This window comes from Cyphomyrmex costatus, unplaced genomic scaffold, assembly GCF_001594065.2.
Source record: "Cyphomyrmex costatus isolate MS0001 unplaced genomic scaffold, Ccosl1.0 scaffold196, whole genome shotgun sequence".
Classification (NCBI taxonomy): domain Eukaryota; kingdom Metazoa; phylum Arthropoda; class Insecta; order Hymenoptera; family Formicidae; genus Cyphomyrmex; species Cyphomyrmex costatus.
In genome coordinates this window covers 79,648-95,989 of record NW_017275998.1, presented here as the reverse complement: position 1 = coordinate 95,989, position 16,342 = coordinate 79,648, and the positions used below count along the sequence as shown (strand labels likewise).

General features: G+C 36.6%; 3 protein-coding genes across 3 annotated transcripts; 2 read left to right on the top strand and 1 right to left on the bottom strand.

Moving 5' to 3' along the window:
- The first annotated feature begins 53 nt into the window (after positions 1–53).
- On the top strand, positions 54–5,064 carry MED26 (mediator complex subunit 26). Its single transcript, XM_018538664.1, has 4 exons — positions 54–292; positions 1,858–1,932; positions 2,562–2,819; positions 3,371–5,064. Exons 1-4 carry the CDS (start codon positions 215–217, stop codon positions 4,661–4,663), a joined length of 1,704 nt encoding a protein of 567 aa, XP_018394166.1. The 5' UTR covers positions 54–214; the 3' UTR covers positions 4,664–5,064.
- A 2,899-nt stretch (positions 5,065–7,963) lies between these two features.
- LOC108773002 (NADH dehydrogenase [ubiquinone] 1 alpha subcomplex assembly factor 3) lies at positions 7,964–9,952 on the bottom strand. The gene is made up of 3 exons (XM_018538691.1): positions 9,623–9,952; positions 9,193–9,304; positions 7,964–8,442 (listed from the first exon to the last, which is right to left on the bottom strand). Exons 1-3 carry the CDS (start codon positions 9,673–9,675, stop codon positions 7,999–8,001), a joined length of 609 nt encoding a protein of 202 aa, XP_018394193.1. The 5' UTR covers positions 9,676–9,952; the 3' UTR covers positions 7,964–7,998.
- Positions 9,953–10,205: 253 nt separating this feature from the next.
- LOC108773000 (uncharacterized) lies at positions 10,206–13,101 on the top strand. The gene is made up of 6 exons (XM_018538689.1): positions 10,206–10,282; positions 10,857–11,575; positions 11,652–11,774; positions 11,846–12,010; positions 12,093–12,257; positions 12,789–13,101. The coding sequence occupies exons 1-6, from the start codon at positions 10,243–10,245 to the stop codon at positions 13,065–13,067; spliced, it is 1,491 nt and encodes a 496-aa protein (XP_018394191.1). The 5' UTR covers positions 10,206–10,242; the 3' UTR covers positions 13,068–13,101.
- Positions 13,102–16,342: the final 3,241 nt, after the last annotated feature.

The window sequence follows — 16,342 nt, the reverse complement described above, 5'->3', positions numbered from 1 at the left end:
GGGGGTAGGGACGATGCATGGGCAGCGACTAGGAGGCACTCGGGAGGCAGGGAGGGCATGCGAACGACGGTGGAGCGCACAGTTCGGTAGTCGCCATTGCGAGTCTCCCTCGTGTCTCGCGCATCTCGACCGGATTTCTCTGATATACGCGTGGAGCCAGGACACTATTTTTCCGCTAATCCTAATACAATACATCCCCCCGTGGTGGGCCCCCATGCGCGATACCCCGATGCAGAGAATTTGCAGCGAGCTGACCGAAAAATTGTTGAAATCCCTTGACAAGGAATACAATGTAAGTAAAGGCGGAGTGTGGTGTGTCGCGGCGAGATGCACCGCGCCGTCTCCGTGGTCCGTACGCGCAAACGGCTATCGGCCCACTCTCGATCCCCCGTGCGCCGTGTTGCTGCCTGTACCAGTGACGTGCGCGAGAGTGCCCGCTAGAGTGACAGCGTGTATGTGTATACGGCGCGCGGCGGCGTGTGCGTGTGCGTGCGTGCGTGTATGAGCTAAGCGTGGCGGCCGCGAGTGTATGAGTGCCGACTGCCGCGGCGGCGGCGGCGGCGGCCACGGCCGTCGTCGCCGTCGCGCGTACTCGCGCGCCGCCGAGAGCCGTACTGCACGTACACACCGTTCCTCTCGCCGCGGAGAGAGATGCATGCGGCGACGGCCGGACGGGGCGATCCGCGCGCACTGCCGCGGCCCGCGCACTACGTCCTCGCTCTCTCCTTCGCACGCACACTCGCGCGCGCGCGCGCTCGCCCGCCGCCGCACCGTGGTGTGTATGTACGTGCAAGGGGGAGAAAGAGAGAGAGAGAGAGAAAGAGGAGACGAGAGTCGGGAGTAACGTAACGTAACGACGTGCGGGTGAGGCGGGTTCTCGACTACCTGGCTACATAACCTCAATTCTGGATCCCATGCACCTTGGCGCAAGCCGACGTGACTATTCGATGTAATCCGACGATACTCTGCCTCTCCTCGCGCACTATCTATCTCTCGCAGTCTGTGCGTAGTATCGTAAATTTACGAGGAAGGTCCGGTCCGATTATATGCCCGAGAACGCTGTTTCCTTCCCATCGACGATGTTGTTCCTCGATCGTCTTTGTCCGATAATAATTTGATTATTCCAAATTTTGCACGATTTCGATCGTGGGAGAGACGAACGATCGGCGCTTCCAATTTCAAAATACGGTTCGAGAAATTTCTGCCAGACGGGTAATTTCGGCTTGTTTCTGGACGGAGACAGCCATGCTGTTCGCACGGACCCGATAAAATTCTTCGAGGATGTCGTATGTAAATGTGCACGTTACTTTCGCGCATTTGGCAAAATGAATTCCGACGATTCTCGAGGCTATTCGCTCCGCGGGGAATTTTATTTGCATGAAATGCCGTTGCAGATTTTGACATCGTTCGACAATTTGACGCAACTCCCTTCGATCAAATCGAAAGAGTTTAATCGAAATTCAATTCCAGTCGAATTTTTTTTTTTTTACCGAATCTCTTTTGTAATTGCAGACCATAATTTTGAATACGTTCTTCGCGATGATATGCATGCGTATGCGTGTACTTTGTGTGCGTGCGTGTGTGTGTGTTGTATGTATGCATGTATACACACACGTATACGTTTATAGATATATATTCATATGTAGATTACATATATAGTATTTTATTTGAATGTATGTGTGTGTATGTGTGTGTGTGTTTTGTGTGTGTGTGTGTGCGTGCGCGTGTGCGTGTACAACTTGTTTTTAGGGTCTTTCCTTCAAAAGTTCTGTAACTCATGAATTGAAATCTAATTATAATTTCCTAATGCTTACAATTAAATAAACATATGTTAAAAATTACTTGTCTTTATTACAGGTCGTCGATATACGAGCTGTTGTCGATGTCATTTCGACATTGGAAAAGACGACAGTCACTAAAGAAGTGTTGGAGGTAATGACTGAATAGATTATTGGCAATTTTATGATGTGTGTGTGTGTGTGTGTGTATATATATATATATAATTTATTAATGAGCGATAATTCATCTTTCATTCTATATACTTATATTCTTCCATTTTGTAATGTTATGTAAAAGTGCAAACCTAAATATATTATAACTGAAATACAATAAAAACTAAAAAAAAAAGCTATTATTTTCATATTATTTTATTTTAGTTGCATAATGTAATTAACCATTGTAATAATCTAAATACTGTATGTATTATAATTTATTTTATATAAAGTAAGCTTCGCAAATTATACAACTGCAAGTTTAATCATACCTAACAAGAGTATTATTTATATATAATATTTTTACTAAATGCAGTTATAGCTTGTTGATATTTTTTACATTAATAGGTTATATTTTCTTACAATGGAATTAATGAAATGCATTCAACTAATTAGGTACATCAATTGTATTAATTAATATATATGTGTGCATGCATACTTAGCTGTTATTTGCTACTATTTTATCAAATCAATATTTATACTCAACAGAAAGTTTCTAATATTCATTGGAATATTAAAATACTAAAAGAAACAAGAACAATGGTGTTCTAACTTAATAATTTTTACCAGATTACGAGACTTGGAAAACACATCAATGAACTTCGTCGAAAAACGAGTAATGAAGCCTTGGCCAAGCGTGCGAAAGATCTGGTACGCCGCTGGCGAGACATGGTTTTACCGACGGTACACTCTACGCCGAATCAGCCTACCCTGGCTCTCAACGGCGCGAAGGAGATGGCCCTGAGGAATTTGAAGCCACAGAGTCCTGCATTGCGAGAGCTGAAGCCTCACAGTCCTTTATCTTTGAAAGATGCCACTCCTCTCAGAGTAAGTCTCAATTTTTAAGAGAAATTGGTTAATACATTTTTATATAAAACATTCAATCCTGCTGGTCTGTTCAAATTTACTATATAATCATATAGTTTTAGTCAATAATTAAAAATGTCAAAAAAAAAAAAATTCACAGGAAAAAGTTATATTAATAGATAAAATCATTAAATGATACCAGAGAAAAAGTTTTTTAAATAAAATATTAGTAAGAATATTTTTGGGTCAAATGAATTCAAACAGACCAGCAGGATTAAGACGTTTTCTTTTTCAGTTTTTTTCGTATCTCTTTTTGTCATACTTATATGTATTTATCCATTTTCATTTAGGGCCTATTCTATAACTTAACGTCTGCAATATCGTTATATTATCATTACGCAGGTTTTGTGTACCGCAAAATAGCTGCGCAGCAATTTAACGATGTCGTTAGAATCGTTAAGAGTTACAGAATAGGTTCCTTAATGTTATTTAATACAATTAATATATATTACATGTATATGTATATTGAAATGAAAACCACTATATTAAATATCGAGAGTATATGATTACAGGTTCTCAGTCCGGCGCTATCTGTGCACAGTGACCATTCACGATCTCCTAACGCGTCTTCGAACAACAAGCAGTCAATTAGCCTGACCAGCAATCACTGGATAAGTTCCTGCTCGAGGAATGCATCCCCAGTACTCGGTACCTCGAATCAGAATCACGTAACGGAAGCGGTGCCGCGTACACACAGTTCCAATAAGCGATTACGGAAAGAGGAAAGTAGCAAGGACCAATGTCAATACTATCAATCGCCGCATGGAACCGAGTCGACGATAGAAGAAGTCAAGAAGCAACGACTCAATGGCGAGAACATAAGTGGTAATTTAAATTCGCAAGTGCCTAGCCCTACACTGAAGGAACGAATCTCCGATTGTTTCGCGGAGACCTCTCTCCAGGCTACGAACGACGAGCCGGGCCCGAAGAAGCGCGGCCGTAAAAAGGGCAGTAAGTCCGCGAAGCGACAATCGTTTCTGGAGGACAGCGTGAAAGAGAAGCTGGCCAGTATCTCGAGGAATCCGAAATTAAAGACCACGCAAGAGTTACTGGCCGATTTGCAGGCGCGCGGAAGTAATTGTAGTCCCATCGGCAGCGCCAATGCCCTACCTAGTCAAAGCGTCGCGGAACCACCTAGCACGGAAGATGTTCTGCGAGGTAGCAACAATGAGCAGGTGTCCAAGCATCTGCGCTGCTCAAACCAGAAGAACTCCCAGAGTCTTCGCAAAAGTCTGGCCTCTTCGGAGACGTCCACTGGCAAAACGCAAAAAGCGGCAGCTCGATTGAAATCCGCGGAGAATTGTCGCGAGTCGCCCTCGCCTGAGTCATGTCAGGACAGGCTTCGTGAAGACGATAGGATATCAGGAACCACCGAGACCTGTCGATCACCGTTGCAACAGGATCTCACGGTCGAAGAAATATTGGCCAAGTTACCGCCCTTAGATCCCAGCTCGATAGATTGGGGCGAAGACGAAGAACGAGACGACGCCGAATGTTTTCCGCCACCGCGGGATGCTACCGCCGAGGATCTCGAGAGGTTACACGTGCAGTGTATCGAAGGACTTAACGGGAACTTCCAGCCAAGACTGTCGATGACAACCGCGTGTTCCGATGGTGACGAGCGCTCGAATACCAGGGACGGAGGAAACGGAGTGTCGTCAGGATTATCGAACGTGGATAGTGTAAAAAGTGTGCATGACAACCAAACTGATAATGTGGAGTTTCGGGAGTGGCATCAGATGCTAGCGAGGCCCAGTTACCAGGGCGAGATCCTCAACATAATGCCTTATGTTATTATTGATTAGTGATTTTATCATCTTATTTTATTATTATCCTTTGTTCCCTTCCTCCCCTCTCCCTCCTGCCCTTGAGAAGAGAATTGTGAGAAGAATCTTCAGATGATTAAAAACAATCCAGCTGGTCGAAGAATCACTCGGTCGGTTGGTCTTAAAACTAATGATTTCTATTGCGATTTCTGATTGTGCTCTTTATTTCTATTTACGCTGGCGCACTACCGCAACCATATTCCTTTTCATCATCATTCCCATTAATATAGCCGCTATCTCGCTGATCGTACAAGTGCAACCCTGAGCGGCAAATAGCCATTCTTTTTACCATCATCATCGTTATCGACATCAACATCGTCGTATTATAATTATTGTATTATAATATTAATATTATATTATGAATATAATATTAATATTATTTCTTTTTATTATTATTATTAATATTATTGTTATTAGTATTATTATGTGAATTATTAGTACTGTTCTTTGCTTCTATTCCTCTCTCCCCATTACTCTCACAATTATTGTTATTATCATTATCACCCCATCATCATCATCATCATCATCATCATCACCACCACCACAATCATCGTCACTATCATTATTATCGTTGTGCTAACGGTAAAGAGATTAAGAGACCATTAGGAAAAAAATAGAATCTATGCTAAATTATCATGGCAAGAGCAGCAACGATTGGTTTTTGTAATCGGCACTGTATACGTGGGATGAATTGTTAACTGTGACATATAAATTACATAGATATGGAATAACGAATATACCGCGGATACGCGTGCTACGATATGAGTACTGCATTATTTTTACACAATAATAAAAAATAGGTGTCAATGTGGCTCCTGACTTCTCATTTTTGAATATTCAAAAACACGTCGCTTCTTTTGCGCATCAATTGGTATTACTTGCGAGAAATTGGTCTACATCTTTTTTTTTTTAATCTTTTTTTAATATCACACGCCGTGTTCAACCTAAATATATAATTACTTCTAAATATTGTCGAGGGAAATGAAAGGAAGAGACACTAAAAAAAAAAAAAACAGATGCAAGAATTACACTTGGGAACACGTGAGAAGACATGCAGACATAAAAAAAAAGACAAATACATAAACAAAAATTCAAAATAAGACGTTTGCCGTTCTTCAAGTATTTCACAAGACTGTTATACAGGGATTCTGTCGCGCAACTGTAGGAAGCAATGCGATTTCTTCAAGCTATCAATAAGTTAGGTACACCGGTGCCTTAATTAAGCAAAGGAAAAATAAAGGAAAGGGCGGAAAAAAAATATATTTGTCTAAGTGCGTCATAGAGATTTTCTACTCAAAATTTCTTTCGTTTATTGCACTTTGCGTTGCGATTTACGGCGGACGTATCGTAAAGTCACCACACAGCATGCATCATCAAAACGGCGGAAAACTGCGTTAACGATTAAGTACAGGACGCGACACACACGATTTCCTCGTAAGTGCAATACTGGACGAATTTCATAAGATGTGTCTCAAAAAGTTGCAGAGCTGAGTGAATTATAATAAAACGAAATTCTTGAAACAGATGCGCGCTTGGCTTGTCTCCCTCAGGAGCAAGAACTCGGTCCGAATCATTATTATAGATGGTCCGAGGCTACAATTTTTAGTTCCAGTTCTTTTATCATAACGATTATTAACCAGGACTGTTTGAATGTCGGTCCTTTTCGATTTTAGTTTTCCATATAATTATATACGTGTAACGGTCACCGTTATTATTAAAAGAACTGAAACCAACGCCGAAACCAAAAATTGAATAGCCTCTGACCACAATCGTAATCAGACCGAAATTTTAATCCAAAGATGTAATTTCGGTCCGAGTTCCTGTTCAGAAGTAATCCCCGTCGAGCTCAATATTACGATAAAGCATCTAGTCCAGTAAAAAATTGAGAGAATTGTTTTGTAGAGATATCCATATTCAATACATTTGTTAAGAACTACCTGTCTGCATTTGGACGAAACGACAAGTCCTTTGATTCTCAGCCGTTTCTCATCCTCGTCATCCTTTTAAGATTTTTCCTTTTAAGACCGTCCGCTTGGAGAAATACGTGCATATTGTTCACAAAGGATCCTGTAGTATATAAATCAAGGGCCGTGACGGAAGAAACTGTATTTATACAAGTTATCGAAAACTACGAGAAACTCTGAAAGCAAGTTACGAATTTCTTCCAAACCTAATATGTTTTATAATAATCCATTCAGTCTCGGAGCTTTTATGACCCGTCTCTTGTACATTTCTGGTGTGAAAATAAATCAAGTTGAATATACTCTTATCCGTCAAAGGCATCGTTTATTATTCGTAGCGTGATTTTTCCAGATTGTCGAGAAAACTATATACCCACCGCTTCGTCCTACGTGGGCCGAAAAGTAGCGAAAAGCGATGTGTCAAGTTATCAAGTAAGGGAAACAATCTGCCTGTATGTTTAATTCGTCAAGAAATTATTTTTTTTGATCGATTACAATAAGACACACAACTGGATGCATCAATGATATATAAAAATACGTGACACGTTGTTTTTCAAAATTTACGTTTCAGTCGTCGTGACCGACGATTTACGTGATGATCGTTTATGCATTTCTTTGAGAGAATCTCGGAATTTGAGCAAATAAATAACATTTTTATTTTTTAAAACGTAGGACTATCTTGGTAATTTTTCAGATCAACGAAAATGCATGAAAATTCGTAAAAGCGAGCGAAGAACAGACCATTGTTCTTTTTGATTTTATTTCGCTAGGGTCTCCATTTAGAATATTATGAAGAACTTGTTAACAAAATGTCAAATGTCGAGACGGTGAAATTCGTATGCCTATCTTTATTCCTAGACATTGGGACATTCTTGATATTTTAGAAGCTAATAACTTATTCAAAGTTTGAATCCGCGCTATTACGTAAAATCGTTATATTATGCAGCGATTGGGCCTCATAATCTCAACGTAGTTTTAGTATACCGGAGTATACTCGTAATGTGTGTAGTTCAATTTAAGCAATTTATTGATTTTCTCCGATTACGAGTAACATTTGTTTTTCTTTTTGTTAAAACATTTATGCCTGTTTCCACCAATGCAGATTAATCTTGGTTTAACTTACTGTTAATTTTTTTTCTAATTTTTAGAATTAGAAAAAGACGAAGAGCAAATTGAACCGAGATCGAAGTTAATCTGCATTGGTGGAAATGGGCGTTAAATGTTTCATTTTGACCAACTAGAATGAACAAAATAATTTCTTAATCTTACATATAATTTACAGAAGTTTCATTTTATTATACAATATAATACAGTCTTCTCTTAAATTATCATATATATATACCTCCATGTATTCTATCTATTTCTTGTACTTTCTGTTTTTGCACTGTCTGTCTTGCTATTTTCTGCACTATCAGAGTTCGTTATTTGTTTCGCAGCTTCACGCCGCGGTAGTTTCAGTGGTTGTTTAGGTGCTTTTTGCGGTATCAACGCTGCAACAACTAATCTACCCTCCTCATTGATGAAGTTGAACACCGCGCATGCATTGTATACGGGAAGTATTTCCGTATTGATATTAAGCTTTTGTACACATTTTCGAAGATTTTTTATATAATCAAAATTGTAGTGATCATCCAATCCAATAATTAAGATATCAGGCTTTGGCTCGAGAACAGTAAACAACGAAAGCGACGCTTCGTTTATGTATTTGCCAGACTCAATGTTCCAGCAGACAGCGTGTCGAGGAAACAGCACTGTTGGCCCCAACACTTTCATTCCGGTATTAAATGTGAATCCCACCTGAAAATAAAAAATCATAATCTGGAATTAATATACTTTGCCCCACATATAAAATATTGATGATTTATACGAATTCATTGTACGTATGACAATTTTGTGGTCTTTTCTTACTTATGGATTGTGTCTCGAATTAATTTTCACTATTTTTATAAGAATACAAAAATTATTAAATGATTCTTTAGTACACACTCTAACATCTTGAAAAAAATATTTATAAATCCAGTGATTGAGAACAGATTGAAATGAATTGGAATGTGGATTCAGAGTTTCAGAAGTACACACATATTCATGGCTATTGAAATGAATTTTTTTCAATGCATTTTTAATCATTTATAGGAATTGCATAAAGCACATTTTAATACCTTTAATCTTAAAAAAATTCAGTTCTTTAAATGCATTGTAATTATTGCTAATTTAAAATTATAAATGGGAAATGTAATTTTTCAATTCAATTAAATCTAAAAAAGTTAAAAAATAGATTAAAATTTTAATTCATTTTAATCCATTCTCTCAATTACTAGAAAGTTGCATATTTAAAAAAAGAAGAGAAAGGATAAAAAACCATTATTTAGCTCCTAGTATATGTTCTTAGTATTTCAAAGAAAAGAAATGTACAGGATACAAATGACCCAATTGTGTATACTAGGATGAATAAATAATTATTCAAGATAAATTAAAAATGAACTAGTAGATTTTTGAACATGGCCAGAGACACTACCGCGTCTCCTGATAGAACAAAATAGAAATTACCTGGTCACAATGAGTCACATAGATTCGAGCGCCCATCTCCTTACTGATGAACGTTACGGTGGTTTTACCAGGTCCTTCGTAACCATTTTTAATATGTGTGAGGCATAAATTTCTACAAAAATCAAATGCATTTCAGAGACAAATGTTTGAGATTTTACGAGCAACGACTAGTAAAATTAGAATAAAAATGTACACAATTATGAAAGAAAGTATATGTATTTTTATAGTTCTAAATGACTGTATTTGCGTTCCTTTCATTATCTTATTCACGCTAAATCAAGTTTTAATAAACACTCTATAATTCTCCTAAATAACATCAAACAATACTCGAAGATACTGCACAATCGTTAGAAAAAAAAAAACTATCTTTTGTCTTTTTTACAACAATCCGGCCAAATACTTGATTTCACATGTTTCGTACGTCACGCACCTGTAAGCTTGCAACGCTGGCCTCAATTGACATAATTTGCCGATCACGTTCATTGTATTAATCCGAGGCAGACCGCGTCGCGAACTGCAGCAGCGGACAGAGATTTAGGTTAGTTTTGCTTTTTACGATTGCATTGGATTGCGTGACGGACCATTCGACACAATCATTATAGGTTAGGATAGGTTAGGACGTGTGCTCCGACTTGTCCCGCTGTTTTCTTCTCTCTCTCTCTCTCTCTCTCTCTCTCTCCCGTTTCATCTGTCTCTCTCTTTCTCTCTCTGATGCCGTGGCGGCGCGAGAAAATTTGTCTTTGGAATTGATTCCCACATCAAGCGTATTTCTTGGAATGATGTACCGAAACATGATCGTCGTCGCGCGTCAACGGGCATTCTCTTGCACTCTCTTCTCGCGCGGCGACGTTTCCGTAAAAATTTCTACGGCGATCCGTAAACCCATTGAGGTGCGGTGATTTAAAATCACATCATGGCGATGCGCGCTCGGTCGCGGTGGGCGCCCCTTCCCGTTTTTTCAGTATATTTTTAGCAATATAGCGTATAAATACTCCGTAGAGAAGAAACGTTATTTCAATGTAATACTGATGAGCAGCGATCGGATCGAAAATGAGTAAAGGCTGTTGGAAATTCGACGAAGAGGACAAAGGTGAGCGCGTGATGCTATCTCTCTCTTTCTTTCCCTCTTCACAATTTCCGAGAGAAATCCATGAAAATAAATGAATATTCTACGGGATTCTGCCTTGCGATCTTACGGCCCGGAAAAACCGGATGTCCTTTGCTTTTCCACGCGATTTTACGTTTCAAATATAAAATGTTGTCAATCACAAGTCATTCCTATATGTTTTTCATATTCGATTAAAGAGGTAATCATACGCTCATGCCATCGCGTGTAAACACGATTTTCCCTCTCTGTATAGTTTTGCATAATTCTTTCATGTAACACCTGGGTATGTGTGTGCATATGTAACGTTTTACGTAGAGGATACCGGCAAACGCAGTCTTCTCACCTCAGTGAGAAAAAGTGACGTTGAAAAGCGTGAAAGATTAATTTGTAATTGGAATCGATGTTAATATCGTCTAAAAATAATTCGCATTCAAGGTAGACATATATAAAAATAGGACGTCGATACAAGGAGAGAAAAAACACATAGTACTGTAGATAGAAGTTTAGCTCTTTACAAGGAATAAAACAAATCTTATCTGCCAAGCCTTATATATAGATCTGGAGGAGGAGGACACGGAGGAGGATAAGCTGTACAAGCAGTACAGCTCCTGGGATCAGACACCTGACATTCTGCTGGAGGAGATATTCTCGTATCTGACTATTCGCGAGCGTTACTATGCGTCTCTGGTGTGTCGATCGTGGTATCGTGCCTTCAAACTCCAGAACGTATGGTCCACGTTTACTCTGGAGGACACCACTCTCACGCGAGGAAAGTTCAACTACTATAGCGGCTGGCAGTACGTCCTGGATCACATAAGAACGTCCACCTGCCTGAACAAAGTCGGACGGAACTTCCGCACGCTTGTATTTGAGCCCATGTTAAATTTCTACAATCTTTATGAATTCATGAACATGATATCATGGTACGCTGAACGACAAGGGTCAGACAACACGTCTGTGGCTGGCGTGGGTACCTACATTCGCAGGTTGAAGTTTACCTTTCCCTGTAACATGGCGAACAGGGACGATCCCGATCAAATTAGAGTCTTTGGCACAGGTGGTAAACTGCTGGAAGCTCTCAAGAGACTGATGAGAAATTTGCAGAATCTCAGATGTATAGAATTGATAGATCTAATGCTCGACAGCAATGAAGCGTTGCACTTAATGGACGACATCTGTACAAATTGTACTCAGACATTATCGAAATTGATATTGATAAACACCACACGTTACAATTGTCCATTATTACATGTAGGAGTATTCATTAACTTAAACGTGAGTACAACAAGTATGTAACAGTCGATAGGATCGATATGTAGTGTCTTGATATTTAATTAAAATATTCTTTCAGGTCTTAGTCATTAGTCCTCAAAATTTGCATGAGGATATAATAGAATTAATAGGATACACAAAATTGAGGCATCTTCATATTCTGCAAAATCGATACAGTCCAAAGGACACTACCATAAGATTGGTAAGTATAATCTCTAATACATATACTAATCCTTTTGCATCAATAAATCTTTATTCAGATTTTTATTTCAGCCAAAGAGATCATCTTGGATTAAGATGAAAAAGAGCAATCCTTATTTAAAAGTACACTTTGAGATAGAGAGTCATAAAGCCACGGATATCCTTTTGCCTATCGATTTACTGGAACATAGCGCTATACCGTGTCACAGTATAGTATTGGATAATCCAAATACACAAGTTAGTGAGATGATAATATGTAATTTTATATTAAAGATAGAAAAGTGCAGAAATTTTATTTCACACTAATAATGTCTTGCAGCTTTCGCCATCCATGGTACTCACTCACGGAGCGTTTTTTGATTCGACAATACGGGTGTACGCTTTTAAGGGAGTCACGAGATACTATCTGCACAGGAGCTTCGCTAAGAGATTGGACGAGGCGTTAGTGCAATTCTGCCGAATGTGCCCAAATCTGCAAACACTGGTAGCATTTTGTATTTGAATCAAAAAGCTTGTGATAGCTTTCCTAAAACACTGATGTTAACAACGCGACTTTACGATGTGCTGGCATGCGTTCGTACCTTTACACGTTATGAAAGTCTTTCTTGCTATTGTGTGAGTGTAAGTTCCTTCTAACTATTCTATAAGCTTACACTTATCCCGATGCTGCGCGTGCTAAATATTTAAACTGTTGAATGTTCTACAAGCTTCCTCAATCTTCTTATTTATAATACATTCTAAATACGTTCTTCTTTCTGCGTTTAGATACAGTTAATTGAATAACTATATTAAATATGAATAATTCAGAACTCAAATGAATAAAGTTGTTAACTTTTGAGATTTAGTTAGATATAAAAACATTTTTACATTCAAGATCAACGTTACAAATCATCAATTATCTAGCTTTTCCTGAATGTCTAATATAACAATAACCAGTTATTAAAAAAGAATTACTCTATTTTTGTCTGCAAATTTCTATTGATTTACAATATAATGACAAATACTTCTTCCACAGATGATCCGAGATAAAATATCGACTGCTACGATTTTAGAGATTGTCTCTACCGCGAAATACTTACGCTGCTTGTATGTTCGACGAAACGTAGTTCTGAAGAGATGTGACAGAGCTTGGTCGAAAATTCTGGATAGGTCACCTGAGTATTATCGATGGATTAAGGTAAATAGCCGTAGTTATGAGAGCACGGAGCAAGAAGTGTCTAGAATATTGGGCTATCGATGGCATATGTTATCCGAGAAAGAATTTAAAGCGCAAACAATCAATATGCATACATAAGCCGCTTATGAAACGATTTATAATATATGTTACAGCAAAAACATAATATTAATAGTTGTATGCATTTACTAGTAAATTTATGTACTGAATTGGCAATATTTTATCAAAATTATTTATTTTTATTCAATATATAAAAATAAATTATGAAATATAAAATTATAGTTTTTTACTTTTACTAAAACTGAATAAATATATAAGTGACTAATAAGAGTATATAATTATATATAGGATATTTTGTTTTTGCTATAATATATGCACAAATTCACCTGTGTTTTGTAATTTCTCTGAAGTCTTTTTATATAATTATATTATATACATTATATATATTAATTATATATATATATAATTATATATAGTAATTTATTATATTGTTATGTCCGCCGTCAATAACAGTATTTATTTATATACAGAGTTGGGAAGCAATTTATTTGCGTTATTTATAATGTCATTTTGTTACTTTCTAAGTAACGGTTAACGAATTGGTTTAAGTACTTTTTTTAATAAATAATATTTCCTATAACTCTGTGTAACTTATTTATTAGTATATCTTAATGTCAATATTTTAACATTATTGTAAAATTCAAGTTAAAAGGATCTATACCTTTTGTAACATACAATTTTTTATACACTTGACATGATTTCGTTTATATATTTCTACCCTTTTTTTGTATAATTATATTCTTTCTATGCCAGATCCATTTTTTAAATTTGTTACGTGGACTGCTGCTATTCGAGGTCTTATTTTTTAAATTATATTCTTCTGACTAACCGTTACAAACGTTCACTGATAACATCTGATTTTAATATATGGACATGTTACCATTTAGTTTTCCAACTAGTTGAACGATGTAATTTTATTTTATCTACTGCCCTCTCGTCCCGTCTAGCAGTATTCAAACACATGCAATTTTCGATCTTTATCTTTATTTTCTTTGTCGCCGATAAATGCGCAAATATTGAAACTGAAACGTGCAAGCAGAATATTATAAGATTCTTATTAATGGACTTTAATTAATTAAATTTGACTGTAGACTATATAGAATTAAATTTGCTATAGAATTATTTAATTTGCGCACTGATCACCGCGCTTGACTCCTATAGTCCCCAGTCTCATTATTTTATTATTACTTTGTCTAAAAAGTAACGGTAATAAGTTACTTTCATGAAGTAATGTTCCCAACCCTGTTTATATAATGAAACGAGGCTATAGAAATTGATTGCCATGACTGTACGCTTAATATTAGTGATAAGTCCTGTAATTAAGTGTAACGTTATTTTTATGTACCACTGTATTGTAATTGTGATTGTAAAAAGTTATCGTGCAAATATTGAAATAGATTGAAATGTACTTAATTAAAAAGTTATGTAATTATATGATTTCGTGATTGTTGTACAATGTTTTTTTTTTTTAATGGAAGTGACTGTGATCAACGTTTTCAATCGTCAAAGATAATGAGATCTGTTCGATATTTATTGGATTGTTGTTCTATAGAGAAAGATGTATAATCATAATAAAACAAGTAATTTAATCATTGATGTTTATTTTTGTATAATTACATTTTAGTTTAATTGAATACGTCATTATAACTTATATATTATTATGTACAATGCTAGTAAATATTTCGTAAATATTTAACTCATGTGTACAATTATTGTTATATACGAAATAATTCCATGCATTTACATATTACAACCATTTTTTAATCAGACATTTAATCTTGAGTTAATTGAAACATAATTTTATTGCCAAAATCAACATGTATCTAACATGTAATTAATACATATCAAAGAGAAAAACAATAACAGTTCAAAAAATCATTAATATTTGAGTTGATAAAACAATTAATACATGTAATAAAATAATTTATATGATATACAATCATTATTACCAGTATTACAATTGTATATACACATACTTCGACTTGTATATACACGTGGATTTATCAAATCATTAAGTATATATATATATCATTAAATAAATATAGCCATTAAAGTGATAAGATGAATCATATATTAACATCGACAAAATTTCTGCAAGGACAAAGGGCGTATGTTGCACGTGGAATATTTGTACAATTTCGATTTAAAAATCGATTGACGACCAAACTATACGCTGTGCGGGCCTCGGATTATAATGACTTTTGGAATATAGCTAATTATCTAGATATGATTCCTGGTAAAGTGGTTTTAATGCATGGGGCCCTGGTTGGTCGTAGAGAGGGTCTCAAAGTTGCATCTTTGGCACAGTTTTTTCAATGATGAATCATCTATATATGTAACTGTGCGTATCTGCGCCTTTGTACATAAGTGTTACACCTACTGTATATAGAAGCATCTCAATTATCCAATTTGAAGTAAAATCACAAAAAGCACTTTAATTATAAACAGTAGACAGGATCGTTAAAGTTTGAAGATCACATGATTCGATTGTTTGTCATAGACGGTTGTATTTTGTCTATGTTTATACATATTTTCATTCAGGATGTTAGTTTCAACGTCAAATAATATTATATTATTATAAATAAATAATATTATTATTTTAATATAATATTTAACATTACATTATTATTATAATATTATAATAATTATTTTAATGATGATACTTTTCATTTTCCAACTTGTAAGAATTTTTTTGAATAAACAATTTTTTTATAATTGCCTTTTAATTCAATTGCGTTTTTTAGAATTTTACTTTGAATTAAATAATTGTGGTGCTTCTATACACAATAAATGCAACTCTTCTGTCCAATGGTGACGCACAAGAACCCAGATAGCAAAATGCAGTATGCCAGCAAACTTGATCGTGACGTTACAGCAGATATCAAGCTGCTGCTTCCTCATTAAGCTTAGTTTCTAACAGCTTATCCTGCCAACTTAACACAATGATAGAAATACAACAAAAATCATTATTTGCTATCGCATCGTGACAGCGAAAACGCGGTAAAAATACAGCATGATCTGACATAATCAAGTACTGATTTACGACGTGACGGCAGGCTGTGCTCGATTTTTGCTGCGTTTTTGCTGTCATAATATGACAATAAGTGTGCCAGATTTTTAACAACATTGTGCTGATTTAACATGTAGTCATGTTTTATATCAAGTTCTGATCTATTTTTATTTGTTAATGTAAGCTGGACCGAGAAAAAATGTCGGACGCTCGACGCGATGTCGGGACTCGAACCGAGGACCTCGTATGTAGTTCGAAACACAAAGCCACCGCCTTACCGCGGAGCCACACAGCTCGACTCTTAGATCTTAATTGATATCTTACA